General features: G+C 43.1%; 1 protein-coding gene across 7 annotated transcripts in view; it reads right to left on the minus strand.

Annotated features, from left to right (window-relative positions):
• The window catches only part of APH1B (aph-1 homolog B, gamma-secretase subunit), an 84843-nt gene extending 73304 nt beyond the window's left edge, over nt 1-11539 (minus strand). For 5 of the 7 annotated variants that reach the window (XR_007153413.1, XR_007153411.1, XR_007153412.1 and 2 more), the window contains exons 1-4: nt 11315-11539; nt 9497-9667; nt 3386-3456; nt 1636-1758 (exon numbers count right to left, since the gene is read on the minus strand). Coding sequence is in view for 4 of the 7 variants with exons in the window: in XM_047864630.1 (XP_047720586.1) it covers nt 1636-1758; nt 3386-3456; nt 9497-9667; nt 11315-11427 (478 nt within the window). In the remaining 3 variants the exon portion in view is untranslated. The remainder of the gene's footprint in view (nt 1-1635; nt 1759-3385; nt 3457-9496; nt 9668-11314) is intronic. The other 2 variants (XM_047864628.1, XM_047864631.1) reach the window with 2 other exon arrangements.
• Between the last annotated feature and the right edge of the window lie 1760 nt (nt 11540-13299).

Genomic DNA, 13299 nt, shown 5'->3' on the forward strand with positions numbered 1-13299 from the left:
GTTGTATGGAAACCAAGCTAACAATAAATTTCATAAAAAAAAAATTCTGATTCAAAAGCACACATGCACCCCAATGTTCATAGCAGCGCTATCAATAACAGCCAAACTGTGTAAACAGGCCAAATGCTCATCGGCTGATAAATGGATAAAGAAAATGTGGTATGTATATACAATGGAATATAACTGAACCACCGGAAGGAATGAAATCTTGCCATTTGCAACAATATGGATGGAGCTAGAATGTATTATGCTTAGTGAAAAAAGAGAAGGACAATTAGCTCGCTCATATGTGGAATTTAAGAAAAAAACAGATGAACAAATGGAAGGGGGAAAAATAAAAGAAAAAAGAGAGACGGGAACAAACCATAAGAGACTCGTAATGATAGAGAACAAATTGAGGGTTAATGGATGGAGGTGGGGGAGGGATGAGCTAGATGGGTGACTGGTACTAAGAAGGGCACTTGTTCTGATGAGCACTGGGTGTTGTATGTAAGTGGTGAATCACTGAACTCTACTCCTGGAACCAATACTGCACTTTATGTTAACTAACTGAAATTTAAATAAAAATTTGAAAAGCAATAAAAAAAAAAGGTCAACTTCTCTACTATCATTTTTTCCTGTCAATTTCTTTTTTCAAAGAATGTCACATGATTTATTTTTAAATATTCAGAAGCAGGAAAACAATTAATTTCTTTTCAGATACATACATGAAGGTAAAACTTTCATGTTTTACCTTCAAAACAAAATACGTATATAAGTTAAAAAAAAACAACAAAAACCCCTAGCTTTCAAACCCGGTTAACCTAGGGAATTAATAACACAAAGTCAAGGCAATAGTTACCTGTGGGGAAGAAACAATGAAAAACAAGGGATTCTAAGGTCCTATTAGTGTTCTAGTTCTTAAGGAAAAGGGAAGATTTGTTGTTAATCTCTAAATGATACAGGTATGTTTAAATATACATTGTAGACGCATAAACATCACATTAAACAACCATTTTCCCCTCTCAATTTCAAAATCCAGTTATACTGCCTATCCCAAAAAGGGGCCAGGATGACTAATTAAAAACTACTGCTTATATTGAAAATAAATACAAACTAATAAAAATCAAAAAGCATATATCCTATAAAAATTCACTTACAATATATCAACTACACATCAACATTATTAGTACACAAAAATAAAAATAAATTTTATGTATGCTAAATTCCACCCTAAAATCCTAAATACCCTAACCAAATTTTTATTTTCCTAGGTCCTTTACTTCTTTTTTTTTAATGTTTGTTTATTTTTGAGAGAAAGAGAGAGCACACACACATGTGAGTGGAGGAGGGGCAAAGAGAGGGAGACACAGAATGTGAAGCAGGCTCCAGGCTCCTGTGCTATCAACACAGAGCCTGACGCAGGGCTTGAACCCACCAACTGTGAAATCATGATCTAAGCCCAAGTCAGACACTTAACTGACTGAGCCACCCAGGCGCCCCTCCGAGGTCCTTTCCTTCTGATATCTAACAGTATTTTGCCTTTAAAAGGTATCACGTAAATTTATATTCACTTGAATTCCTAAGCCAGGTAACTTCAATAAGGATGATCATTTAGACCAGAAGACTTGACATTCACAACTGGTAGGCACATACCTGAATTTAGGAAGAACTGAGGAGAGTCTCCATGAATGCCCACTGTGCCTGGTCCCAAGGAGTCAGAAAGGGTATTTACAAAGGAAAATACTCCACTCATGATTCCAAAACCCAAGCCAGAAACTAAAGAGGAAGAAACACACTGTTAGACCCTTTTTATGTTATGATTTCTCTTCAAATCAAATTTCCAAGGATTAGAGAATATTATTTTTTAAAGGAGAAAAAGGACACATGCTATTGGAGAAGCTGTGGAGAAAGCTGGCTCAGAAAAGATGAGTGCTTGGCTAAATGATACATAGAGCAAGAATGGTGTAAAAGCAAGGGAAATAAACAGTGGAATGTAGCAGAGATATGAAAAGGAGAGAAAAAGATCTAGAAAGGCACAGAAACAATAGGCAATACAGAGAAAGACACTATGCTGAAGTTCTGGCTTTGGTTTAGGTTAACAGTCTGTAGAACTAATTCTCAACCTTGACCACACATTACAAATACCTGTACAACTTTTAAAATTGAACAGATCTCTTCCCTTTTCTCATGCCAATTCTGTTTAATTATTCCAGAGTGGGTTTTAAACATGAATATATTTTAATGCCTCCCCAGTAACACTAATGTGCAGCCAGGGTTGGGAACTGGGAGCTTAGGACAAGGGAATCAACACGGATAAACTATGTACAGATTCCTCCTAACTCTGCCTCCTACCATTCGTGGGAGGGGGAGGCTAAGGAAAGGTGGAGGTAGGTCTTTGAAGATGAAAAGGTCCAAAACTAAGAGGTCAGAATGTTGAGCTGTCATTACTTTATCAATATGATTTTTAAAACGGGATGCCTGGAATGAAACAGTGTCTAGATTTGGTCTGCCAGGCATAGAGTAAGGGAGTTAATACTTCTCTTGTTTTGGTTAATGTTTCACATCTTAAAGTCTATAACTGTATTCATCTTTGCACACCTACATCATAATGTATATAGTCAGCTCTCCAAAAATTAATAAGGTAAAATTAAATAAAGCTAAATAAAATGAAAAAAAAAAAAAGAAGTCTGAGGGTTCAAAACTGGAACTGATCTTGAAGGATGACTGGATTATAGAAAGTAATTCCTGGGTCAAACAAAGGTGACTCAACTTACGGACCTAGATCCAGTCTTTAAAACATAATTCTGAAAGAAGACTATACAAGGGTATTAATTATTTAATATGAAAAGTCCTCCTAGTATAGCCAAAGTCACGGTAACCATCCAGAGAAGAGAAACATCACTTAAACACTGTTAGAGTGTATACATATTAGAAACCCAAGTTTCAAATCTAGTTAATATTTAATGGACACACAGATCACCTGTAATTATTTCTCTTTATATAATGGTCCTGAAAAGCTAGAAAAAGACACAATGTACACCAACAGGCCAAGGCAGTAATAAAATACTATTTAAAATCTACAAAGACAGGGGCGCCTGGGTGGCGCAGTCGGTTAAGCGTCCGACTTCAGCCAGGTCATGATCTCGCGGTCCGTGAGTTTGAGCCCCGCGTCGGGCTCTGGGCTGATGGCTCAGAGCCTGGAGCCTGTTTCCGATTCTGTGTCTCCCTCTCTCTCTGCCCCTCCCCCGTTCATGCTCTGTCTCTCTCTGTCCCAAAAATAAATAAACGTTAAAAAAAATAATAAAATAAAATAAAATAAAATCTACAAAGACATAAAAGTAAAAATGGCTCTTATGCCAGGTATGGTTTTTTCTCTTAATGACAACATGCAGTTCCAACTTACCATAGGCCAGCAATCGCATAGAGGGTGCTGTCTCATCTGGGTTTATACTCCTCAAACCCTCATTGGCTTTTCTAAAATAAAACCATACAGACAAATTTTTAAAAGGAAAATAGTATATCAGGAAAATACACAAGATATTTCAAAATCTAGATGCTTATTGAGGTTTCTAATCAGGTTGTACTCTAAGTCTAAAATCCATTTAAACGAAACCCAGAAAATTTTCAATTAACTTAAATCAATCGAAATTTACAACCAACATTTTGCCTTTTATCTGACTTTCACGTAGAAGAGAAAAAAATAAGAAAAATGTAAGTAAACAAGCTATCAAGGATTGGGTTTAGTAAGAAAAAAAGTATGGTTCTGACTACTTTCTGAGCTCAGTAAATATTTAATTCAATATCCTATGGCATCTATCACTCTGAATTTTTTTCTCTTTCAAAAGTACTGTATCTTCAATCCCAGTTTAGTGGCACTTTATACTGTCACCTGCCTGGGTTATAGTTATGTGCTCCCCTCCCTTCTACTTTCCACTTCATAGGACCTAACTTATACTCATCCTCCAAAGTCTCACTTACTCAGCAGTGTCTCAAAGAAACCACCTTTGCCAGTGACTGGTAATTGCTATTACCTCCTTACCCCCTTTTTTTAATGCTTATTTTTGAGAGACAGTGTGAGTGGGGGAGGGGCAGAGAGAGAGAGGAAGACAGATAATCTGAAGCAGGGTCCAGCTGTCAGCACAAAGCCCTACATGGGGTTTGAACTCACAAACCGTGAGATAATGCCTTGAGCCAAAGTTAGACACCCCACTCACTGAGCCACTCAGTGAGGGATCTAGGTCCCTAAGGTGCTCTAGTTTCTTATTCTTAAATCCTAGAATACCCATGGTCTGAACTCTTATATGAGTACTTAACCTGGTCTTCGGATGATAAAAGTATTGAACATATTTGTTTCATATCCCAATCAGGCTTCAGATAAGAAATAATCAGAGGAGAATAAAATGCTGCCCTCAGAAAAGGAGATAAATGAATACCTAAATGAAACATTAAAATACTGCTCAATAAGAAATGATCTTCAGAGTGATCATATCTGTGCTGTGAACAATTCAGAAACTTACCATGAGTCCCTGCTCCCATGCAGATATATGTAGGAATGCAAGGTGTGGCTGGTCTGTTCCACTACTGTCACTATTACTAACATTTGTTGGCTAGAAACTCTGCAACAATGATCCTGACTCCAAGGATATCTACATTATATTTACTATAAAGTATATTTGTTAAAGCAATAAAGAAACTGAACGTTTTAGACTGATTTCTTAGCAAATGCGGAAACAAAATGAGTTGGGTTAACTCTAAAAATAGAAAATTTAAATTAACCAAAACATACTTATATTCTGGGCATTGTGTTAATTTAAATTTCAAGGTACACATATTCAGTACAGCTGGCTTATTCATTACATAAATATAAATATCACTGATTTCTTTAAATTAAGGCAATGCGGGGACGCCTGGGTGGCTCAGTCAATTAAGCGTCTGACTTCAGCTCAGGTCATGATCTCACAGATTGTGAGTTCAAGCCCCGCGTTGGGCTCTTTTCCTGACAGCTCAGAGCCTGGAGCCTGCTTCAATTCTGTGTCTCCCTCTCTCTCTGCCCCTTGCCTGCTCACACTCTGTCTCTCTCTCTAATATAAATAAACATAAAAAAAAATTAAAAAAAAAAAGTAAATTAAGGCAATGCAGAATTCAACCAAAATAGCAATAAGCATAATGAAAAAGGCCTTTTGCTTTTCCAGACTCAAGACAAACAATATGCAATTTCAGGGTACTCCATTTAGAAGCATTATTTGGTAGCAAGGACATTGACATTAAGTGCCTGTCATCATTTTTCTCTGGAGCAGTAACCAACTAAAATGTTCAATTTTTCTAAATAAAATAAAATAACCTGTCACAAGAATGTTATTAAAGGCTAATTAAAGCTTAGAAAAAGGGGCACCTGGGTGGCTCAGTAGGTTAAGCATCTGACTTCAGGTCAGGTCATGATCTCAACAGTTCATGGGTTTGAGCCCTGAGTTGGGTTCTGTGCTGACTGCATGGAGCCTGCCTGGCATTCATTCTCTCTCTCTCCCTTTCTGTCCCTCCCTGACTCGTGCTTTCTCTCTCTCAAAATAAATAAATAAACTTAAAAAAATAATAAAGCTTAGAAAAAAATGCTTCGAGACATATATGATAGTAATAATCTCTATCAACAAATGGACGTAAGAATACAACAGAATCATTAAATTTTGGAGGATCTGTTTAAATTGCTCAATAATGAATACAAGATTTTTGCTATCTGGTATAGCAAAGTACTGCTATCACAAATATATTAAATATATAATTTCAAAAGTTTAATAAACTTCCTCATTCCACATTACAAATTTGTGAGAGGAAAGGTCAATGGCATTAACAGTTCTCAATGCTAACATTAGGAAATGAAAAAGTAGTTTCCATATTCCTGATGGACAGCGTTTTTGACAGTTTTACTGAAGTGGAAAATTCTTTGTTTGCATTTATTACTATTTTCAAGATCATAAAAGAAAAAGTCCAATTTTTAAAATACAAACTTTGAAAAACTACTGATAAATCGTTTTCTTTGTCTTCTTTTGTGTATGTGTAGTAAGAGACAAACAGTATCAAAAAATATGCATATAAACATTCCATTTTAGAAATTTTTAAAAATAGACTATGCCTTTTAAGAAACTATAATAAAGGGGCGCCTGGGTGGCGCAGTCGGTTAAGCGTCCGACTTCAGCCAGGTCACGATCTCGCGGTCTGTGAGTTCGAGCCCCACGTCGGGCTCTGGGCTGATGGCTCAGAGCCTGGAGCCTGTTTCCAATTCTGTGTCTCCCTCTCTCTCTGCCCCTCCCCCGTTCATGCTGTGTCTCTCTCTGTCTCAAAAATAAATAAATGTTAAAAAAAAAAAAATTAAAAAAAAAAGAAACTATAATAAAGATTATCTCTTTTCTATAAATAGAAGATTTTCTAAAATTAGGAAATATTTATGGTATCAGCATTGTAAGACAAAATTGGATTAAATTGCAAAAGGTTAACCCAAGCCAACATTTTTTTAATGTATATTTTAGGCAATGTATAGGCCCATAATTTGGATTTTTTAAAAAATTAATATAGGAAGAGCTATCACTTGTGGCCACGTGCCAGTTTCTCAGGGTACAACTCTTTGCTAGGGTGAAAGTTATTATTCATTATTCAAGATGAAGTACTTTTCCTAAAGTCTGACCCATGAAATAAAACTATGAGATTACAATGATAATTATTTTGATTCAATTTCATATATGTAAAAAAAACAAAAAACAGTGCAAAATGTTCACATTTTAATCTTGGCACCAAATTCGGATAGCAAATATGTGATTAAGGCAGTACTTTAACGTTGAGAACCCACTTTAACAGTGAAGATAGTTAAAATATCGACTGAACCAAAGTTCCTATATTTAAATACAGCATAGCATAAGACAACAACTTAAATGTATTTATATGTTAGTCATGAATAAAGTATCATAATCATTCTCAAACTTGTTTTAACACATAACTACATGACAGCCAATATGTCTAAAATGTGCTAGGAAGATATGGTACAATAATCCAAAGTTTCAGCAAAGATGCATTTTGCAATGGCAAATAAAGCCACCTATTATTTTTTAAACGTTTATTCATTTCTGAGAGACAGAGTGTGAGTGGGAGAGGGGCAAAGAGAGAAGGAGACAGAGAATCTGAAGCAGGCCCCAGGCTCTGAGCTGTCAGCATAGAGCCCAACACGGGACTCGAACCCAAGAACCATGAGATCATGACCTGAGCCTAATTCAACCAACTGAGCCACTCAGGTGTCCTTAAAGGAACCTATTAATACAGGTTTGCCGTGTTACCTGGTTGCTAATTTTCAAAGGCCCTTTCAGAGGAGTAAACATGGTTTCCCCAGAAAGCCAAAGAGGCTTTACTGAACTTGCGGGCCTGAGAGCCATCAGACTGACCTGTAATTCCTTCCACATATGGCCCCACTGCCTCACTACCCTTATTAAAAATGGTAATGTTCAGCCTGCGGTCCTTTAGAAACACAGGACAGTGCAAAATAAAAGGTTGCATTCCAGGTAGACACCATGAAGAACGAAGGTGGTAAAGAACGGCAGATTTAGCCACTCCAGGCAAGCTGGGTTACAGACCTAAAGCCCTAAGGGGTTATTAAACCCATATCCCTACACTGTAAAATCATTCAAAATTAACCTATTTCAAAATCAGGATCATCATGTGGAAAATGTAAAACTAACATGAGCCAATGATGTTGCTGACAGGAAAAAAACAGTGCAATCTGAGGCTGAGTTGTTCAGAGGACAGTGCCCAGTCAAGGGTGGGAAGGGCCACTGCGTGGTACCACTTCGACCACAGCAGAGTGCTGTGCTGGTCTTAAGCAGAGGTAAACTCCAGGCACTAAAAACGGGGGTGTCTAGTGACGTAAAGAACAGAGATGGAATAGGTTTGGAAGCCATATCTACGTCTTCTGAGGGCCAGGTGAAGAAATGAGGTATGGGTAGCCTTGTAAGAGACAAGATGACAACCATGTAACAAAGATTTCATTTGGCCATGTGGGGCAGAGGTCAGAAAGAGGGAGACTTAGTCTACCTTAATATATTCTAAAGTTAAAATTAAATTTTTGAATGAAAGTAACTGCTGCATACCAGAAACATCCAAAGGTGAATAGATGGTCCATCTGTTAAGGGTACTGTACTCCTGTGGAAACTGAAAAGTAATTGTCGGTATTTTGTTTTTGCTCTTTAATATTTCCAGAAACTAGGGGAAATATCATTTTTAAACCTGTTCTAAGATAGAACTTTTGCTTTTCAGCAGTAGCTTCCTGGGTTTGTTATTTGTAATTAAAACAGCTTCAGTGTTAAATTGCAATATCTGTTATTAAAAGCAACAAGTAAAAAAAAGAGAGAAGGCCTGGCATAGTGGCAAGAACAAATTATCAGAAGCCTATTACAAGAGATGTTGTTGAGGCTCTGTCTTGATTTCATTTATGAAATTCGTGGAATGTCTTAATCATCTCATTTGCAGAAATAAAAAGAGCACACATCCCTTTATTAATTCTTACTACATAATCAAAGTCAACCTCATGACTGCCTGAAAGAAAACATGGTCCCAAGATCAAGCTGTGTTTCAAATCAGTGGTTTCATGTGAGGTCTTCATGGGTCCTACAGACAACCTATGACCAAAAAATGAAACTCAAGACAATGGCTTCTTTTTAAATCTATTTTTCTATTATAGATATGAAATGCCATGAAATATCACAAAATAAACCCCAGTTTTCCCCTAATGCATTTAAAACAGTGGTAGGCAGGGGCGCCTGGGTGGCACAGTCGGTTAAGCGTCCGACTTCAGCCAGGTCACGATCTCGCGGTCTGGGAGTTCGAGCCCCGCGTCAGGCTCTGGGCTGATGGCTCGGAGCCTGGAGCCTGTTTCCGATTCTGTGTCTCCCTCTCTCTCTGCCCCTCCCCCGTTCATGCTCTGTCTCTCTCTGTCCCAAAAATAAATAAACGTTGAAAAAAAAAAATGTAAAACAGTGGTAGGCATAATCTCCACAAGAATTATTTATTTTAAGTGGCAGCAAAAAGAAGCACACAGAAATTCTAACCTGGAACAGTTTTTCTTGTTATTTCAATAACTCTTTCTCTGGCTTATTTTTCTCTAAGACACTTATTATTTTCTAACATACAATGTATCTTCCTGTTCATTCATTTGTCATCTCTTTCCACTATAAAATAACCTCTGTGAAGACAGAAACTGCCTTTTAATCAGGATCTATCATTCCCAGTGCACAGGATAGTGCCTGGCACTAAGTAAATTCTGAAGAAGTATTTTTGGAATGAGTGAATGAATGAAGGGAGTTAAAATACTCAGTTAAAATACTCAGCATTTTCAGGCTGAACATGTACAATCCCTTGACTTTCAACTCTGTTAGGAAGACACGGACCCTCAAACACCACACTATATTAACATTTTCAAACTACTAAATCATAATTCAAGTATAAATGCAAAAAAAGGTAAAGCAAACATTTAACTTACTTCAAAAGTTTATAATATGCAAATCGAAACATTTCTTGGACAAGGACGGAGACTAACACTCCCAAGATCAGCAGATATTTCTGTATTGGTCCATCTTTGTTGTCAGTAATGGTTCTTGCCATGAACCAAAAAAGGGACGAAAACAGCAGAGATACCAACCAGAAAAAAGCTCTGAAAATTAGAGGGGGGAAAAAGGTTAAGTGAACGGGATTAATAAAGACTTAAAAATGAAAAAAAAAAAACCCTACTTGAAAAGGAACAGATTTCCTGACTCCTTAACGGGGGGGGGTGGGGGGGGGGTGGGGGGGGGTGGGGTGTCCTCATAAAGTGATGCTTGGACCAACTCTTCTTCATCACCGGTTCGTTTTCCCCAGGGAGACGAACATGCCCTCCAAGAGGAATGTGAGATTTTTCCTAAGTCTATTTTTTTTTTTCAGTGACTCTGCTATTTCTAAGTACATCTGCAGACTACCTGCCAAGGGCCGTTTAGCTAGAAATTTGGTTATTTGTTACTCTTCCTAATTAAGGCTTTGCCCACTGATGTGTAAGTATGAGCCTTTTCCAGAAAAATGTCTACATCTCTATTAACACAGTGATTAGTACAAAATTCAGAGGTTGGAAACCGCTGATGGTTGCAAATCTAAATCAGTTTTCCAGTCCCGCTTTTGCAACATACCTGTGGATTTTAAATGATTATAACCAGCTTTACAAACCTTTTGCCCAAATCTCTATTGTGTTTAAAATGACACCTGTGGGGCGCCTGGGTGGCGCAGTCGGTTAAGCGTCCGACTTCAGCCAGGTCACGATCTCGCGGTCCGGGAGTTCGAGCCCCGCGTCAGGCTCTGGGCTGATGGCTCGGAGCCTGGAGCCTGTTTCCGATTCTGTGCCTCCCTCTCTCTCTGCCCCTCCCCCGTTCATGCTCTGTCTCTCTGTCCCAAAAATAAATAAACGTTGAAAAAAAATTTTTTTAATGACATCTGTGATGCAGCACTTTCACTACAGCTGCGAGAGGTGAAACAGCTCCGAGAAGGTGGGAATCACTGGCCTACCAAGGCTGTTTCTCCTGGTACTGAGACTCAAGGGAGGAGGGGGGACGTGGGGAGCCCCGGGAAGGCTGCAGGACAGGTGAGAACCGGGATTATGACCACCTTCGCCACCAGAGTTCAGTATTTACCAAGCTCCTGCCAGGAGATGCACTGACAGGTGCGTCGGTGTTTGCACAGGTTTCCAGCCTTTGACTGTCCTTCTGGGGAGCATTAAGGAAGAAAAATCCGTAGCCCGAACCCACCCCCCCCAGACATTCCAAAGTGGCTGATCCGGGGTAGGGGGTGGGCATGCGTACGTTTTAAAAGCACCTAAGCCCCAGGTGCTAATGTGCTCTTAACCCCTTCGGGATTACAGATGCCTGTGAGAATCTGAGGGAAACTAGAGACCCCCCCCCCCAAGAAATATAAAAGGTGAATATGTGAACTTACCCACAATTTTTTCATGCAATTTTAATGGGTTCACGACTCACTAAAGCCCACCCATGGACCCTCGGCAAAAACTCAGGAGCCGAGCATCAGGGTTTTCTGAGACCCAGTGTGAGCTCCTTCCCCAGAGCCCCCACTGTGGGGTCCCGGGGCTCCTGTTCTTTTCCCGCCGACCCTCGGAGGACGAGGAGTACTAGGGGACCGGGGTCCCGGCTCAACCCTCCCAACCTTTCTCCCCTCCAAGCCCAACAAGATCGAGCCATTTGGTGCGGACGCTGGGGGTCGCCGGTATCTCCGGCGGGGGAGGGGAGCCCCGGGCCTGGGTTTCCCGGCGCAACCGCCTCACCCGATGATGAGGAAGATGACGCGCAACGGCTCAGTGGCGATGGTGAAGATGTAGAGGGCCAGCGCAGGCCCGAAGGCAATGAAGGCGCAGCCGAAGAACACGGCCGCCGTCATGGCGACCGCGGAAGCCGGCCCGGAGGCCTGGCGGGGACTCGAAGTACGCCAGGCGCCGACAGAGCTCAGCGCCGCGCGGGGGCGGGAGCAGGGCGCGACGGCGGGGGCTGGAGGCGGGGCGCGGCCGAGGGGGCTGGAGGCGGGACGGGGGCGGGACGCGGCGGAGGGGGCTGGAGGCGGGGAGGGGCGGGGCGCGGCGGAGGGGGGCTGGAGGCGGGGCGGGAGCAGGGCGCGACGGAGGGGGCTCGTGGCGGGGCGCGGCGGAGGAGGCTGGAGGCGGGGCGGGAGCAAGGCGCGACCGCGGGGGCTCGAGGCGGGGTGCGGCGGAAGGGGCTGGAGGCGGGGCGGGGGCGGGGCGCGGCGGAGGGGGCTGGAGGCGGGGCAGGATCAGGGAGCGACGGAGGGGGCTGGAGGCGGGGCGGGGGGGCGGGACGCGGCGGAGAGGCTGGAGGCGGGACGGGGCGGGGCGGGACGCGGCGGAGGGAGCTGGAGGCGGGGCGGGAGCAGGGCGCGACGGTGGGGGCTGGAGGCGGACGGGGGCGGGGCGCGGCGGAGGGGCTGGAGGCGGGGCGGGAGCAAGGCGCGACGGCGGGGGCTGGAGGCGGGGCGGAGGGGCGGGACGCGATGGAGGGGACTGGAGGCGGGGCGTGGAGGCGGGGCGGGGCGCGGCGGAGGGGGCTGGAAGGGGGCGGGGCGCAGCGGAGGGGGCTGGAAGCGGGGTGGTGGGGCGGGGCTGGAAGCGGGGTGGTGGGGCGGGGCTCGGCGGAGGGGGCTGGAGACGGGGCGGGGGCGGGGCGCAGCAGGGGGGATGAGGCGGCACACGGAGAAGGGGGAGGGGCGGAGCGCGGCGGAGAGATAAGGCGGTGCAGGGGGGCTGGGGGCGGGGCGGAGGGTGTTTGGGTGCGGCGGAGGGAACTGGGGCAGGTGGGACGGGTCTTAGCATGGAGGGTTGGTGGCAGGTTGGAGCGGGGCGGAGGGATGTTGGGGCGGGGCGGAGGGGGTGAAGCGCTGATGCTGGAAGGCGGGGCGGAGGCCGGGCCTCGTCGCCAAGCTCCCGCCCCACCCCCCGAATTGGGCGTTTAGGGCCGACCGGATTCCGAGGTACGCTTCCCTGGGTACCTGGCGACATTAGCCTGGGGCCCCGAGCCCCCGAAACCACCATCACCACTCCTACACTTCGATCAGGCTGCCGGTGCCGGCCGCGAGGCGGCTAGGAAGAGAGGTCCCCAGCCCGCTTTGGAGCCTGAACGGGGAAAGATTCCAGATCCCCTAAAGAAATATAGCGCCGGATAGAAGCAGGATTCCATTTCTAAATAAAGTTGTCAATTTTAACTTTTTAAGTAAAAGTTAAATGTGTCTTTTTAAAGCACATTTTGCCATTTGCACAGTTGCGGGAACTTCGTGCTCCATCGTATAATAAAACCCAAGCTGGAATAGCGGTAACCTAGGTGATAACTCGCACATACGAAATAGTGGTGGACGAAGCTGTCCTCAGGGTTGTTTCTATTTATGTTGTCCCCTCACCCCCAGGTCTTCGAAAAGATGTTTTTGAAGACATTCTCCGGTTACCCCCCACTCTATACGAACAGTAAAATCTCTCTGCTCTGTTTTCATTTACTCGTTTGTGTCCCCGATTAAAATGTAAATTTTTAGGGGGTAGGGGTTTGTTTTGTTTTGTTTTGCTGTTTCCACACACCTAGAAGGTGCTGACTAAATATCTGTTAAGTGAACTAAACAATTTAAAAGATGGAACTTATAAACATTTGCTACTTTATATTAATGGAACAACTTCTGAGAGGTTTAAGAATTAAAATCAGAAGGTTAAGTTCCTGGATTTCACATCTAAGATTTTTCTCCATGTTTAAAGGGAAT

The sequence above is a fragment of the Prionailurus viverrinus genome, chromosome B3 (assembly GCF_022837055.1).
Source record: "Prionailurus viverrinus isolate Anna chromosome B3, UM_Priviv_1.0, whole genome shotgun sequence".
Taxonomy (NCBI): domain Eukaryota; kingdom Metazoa; phylum Chordata; class Mammalia; order Carnivora; family Felidae; genus Prionailurus; species Prionailurus viverrinus.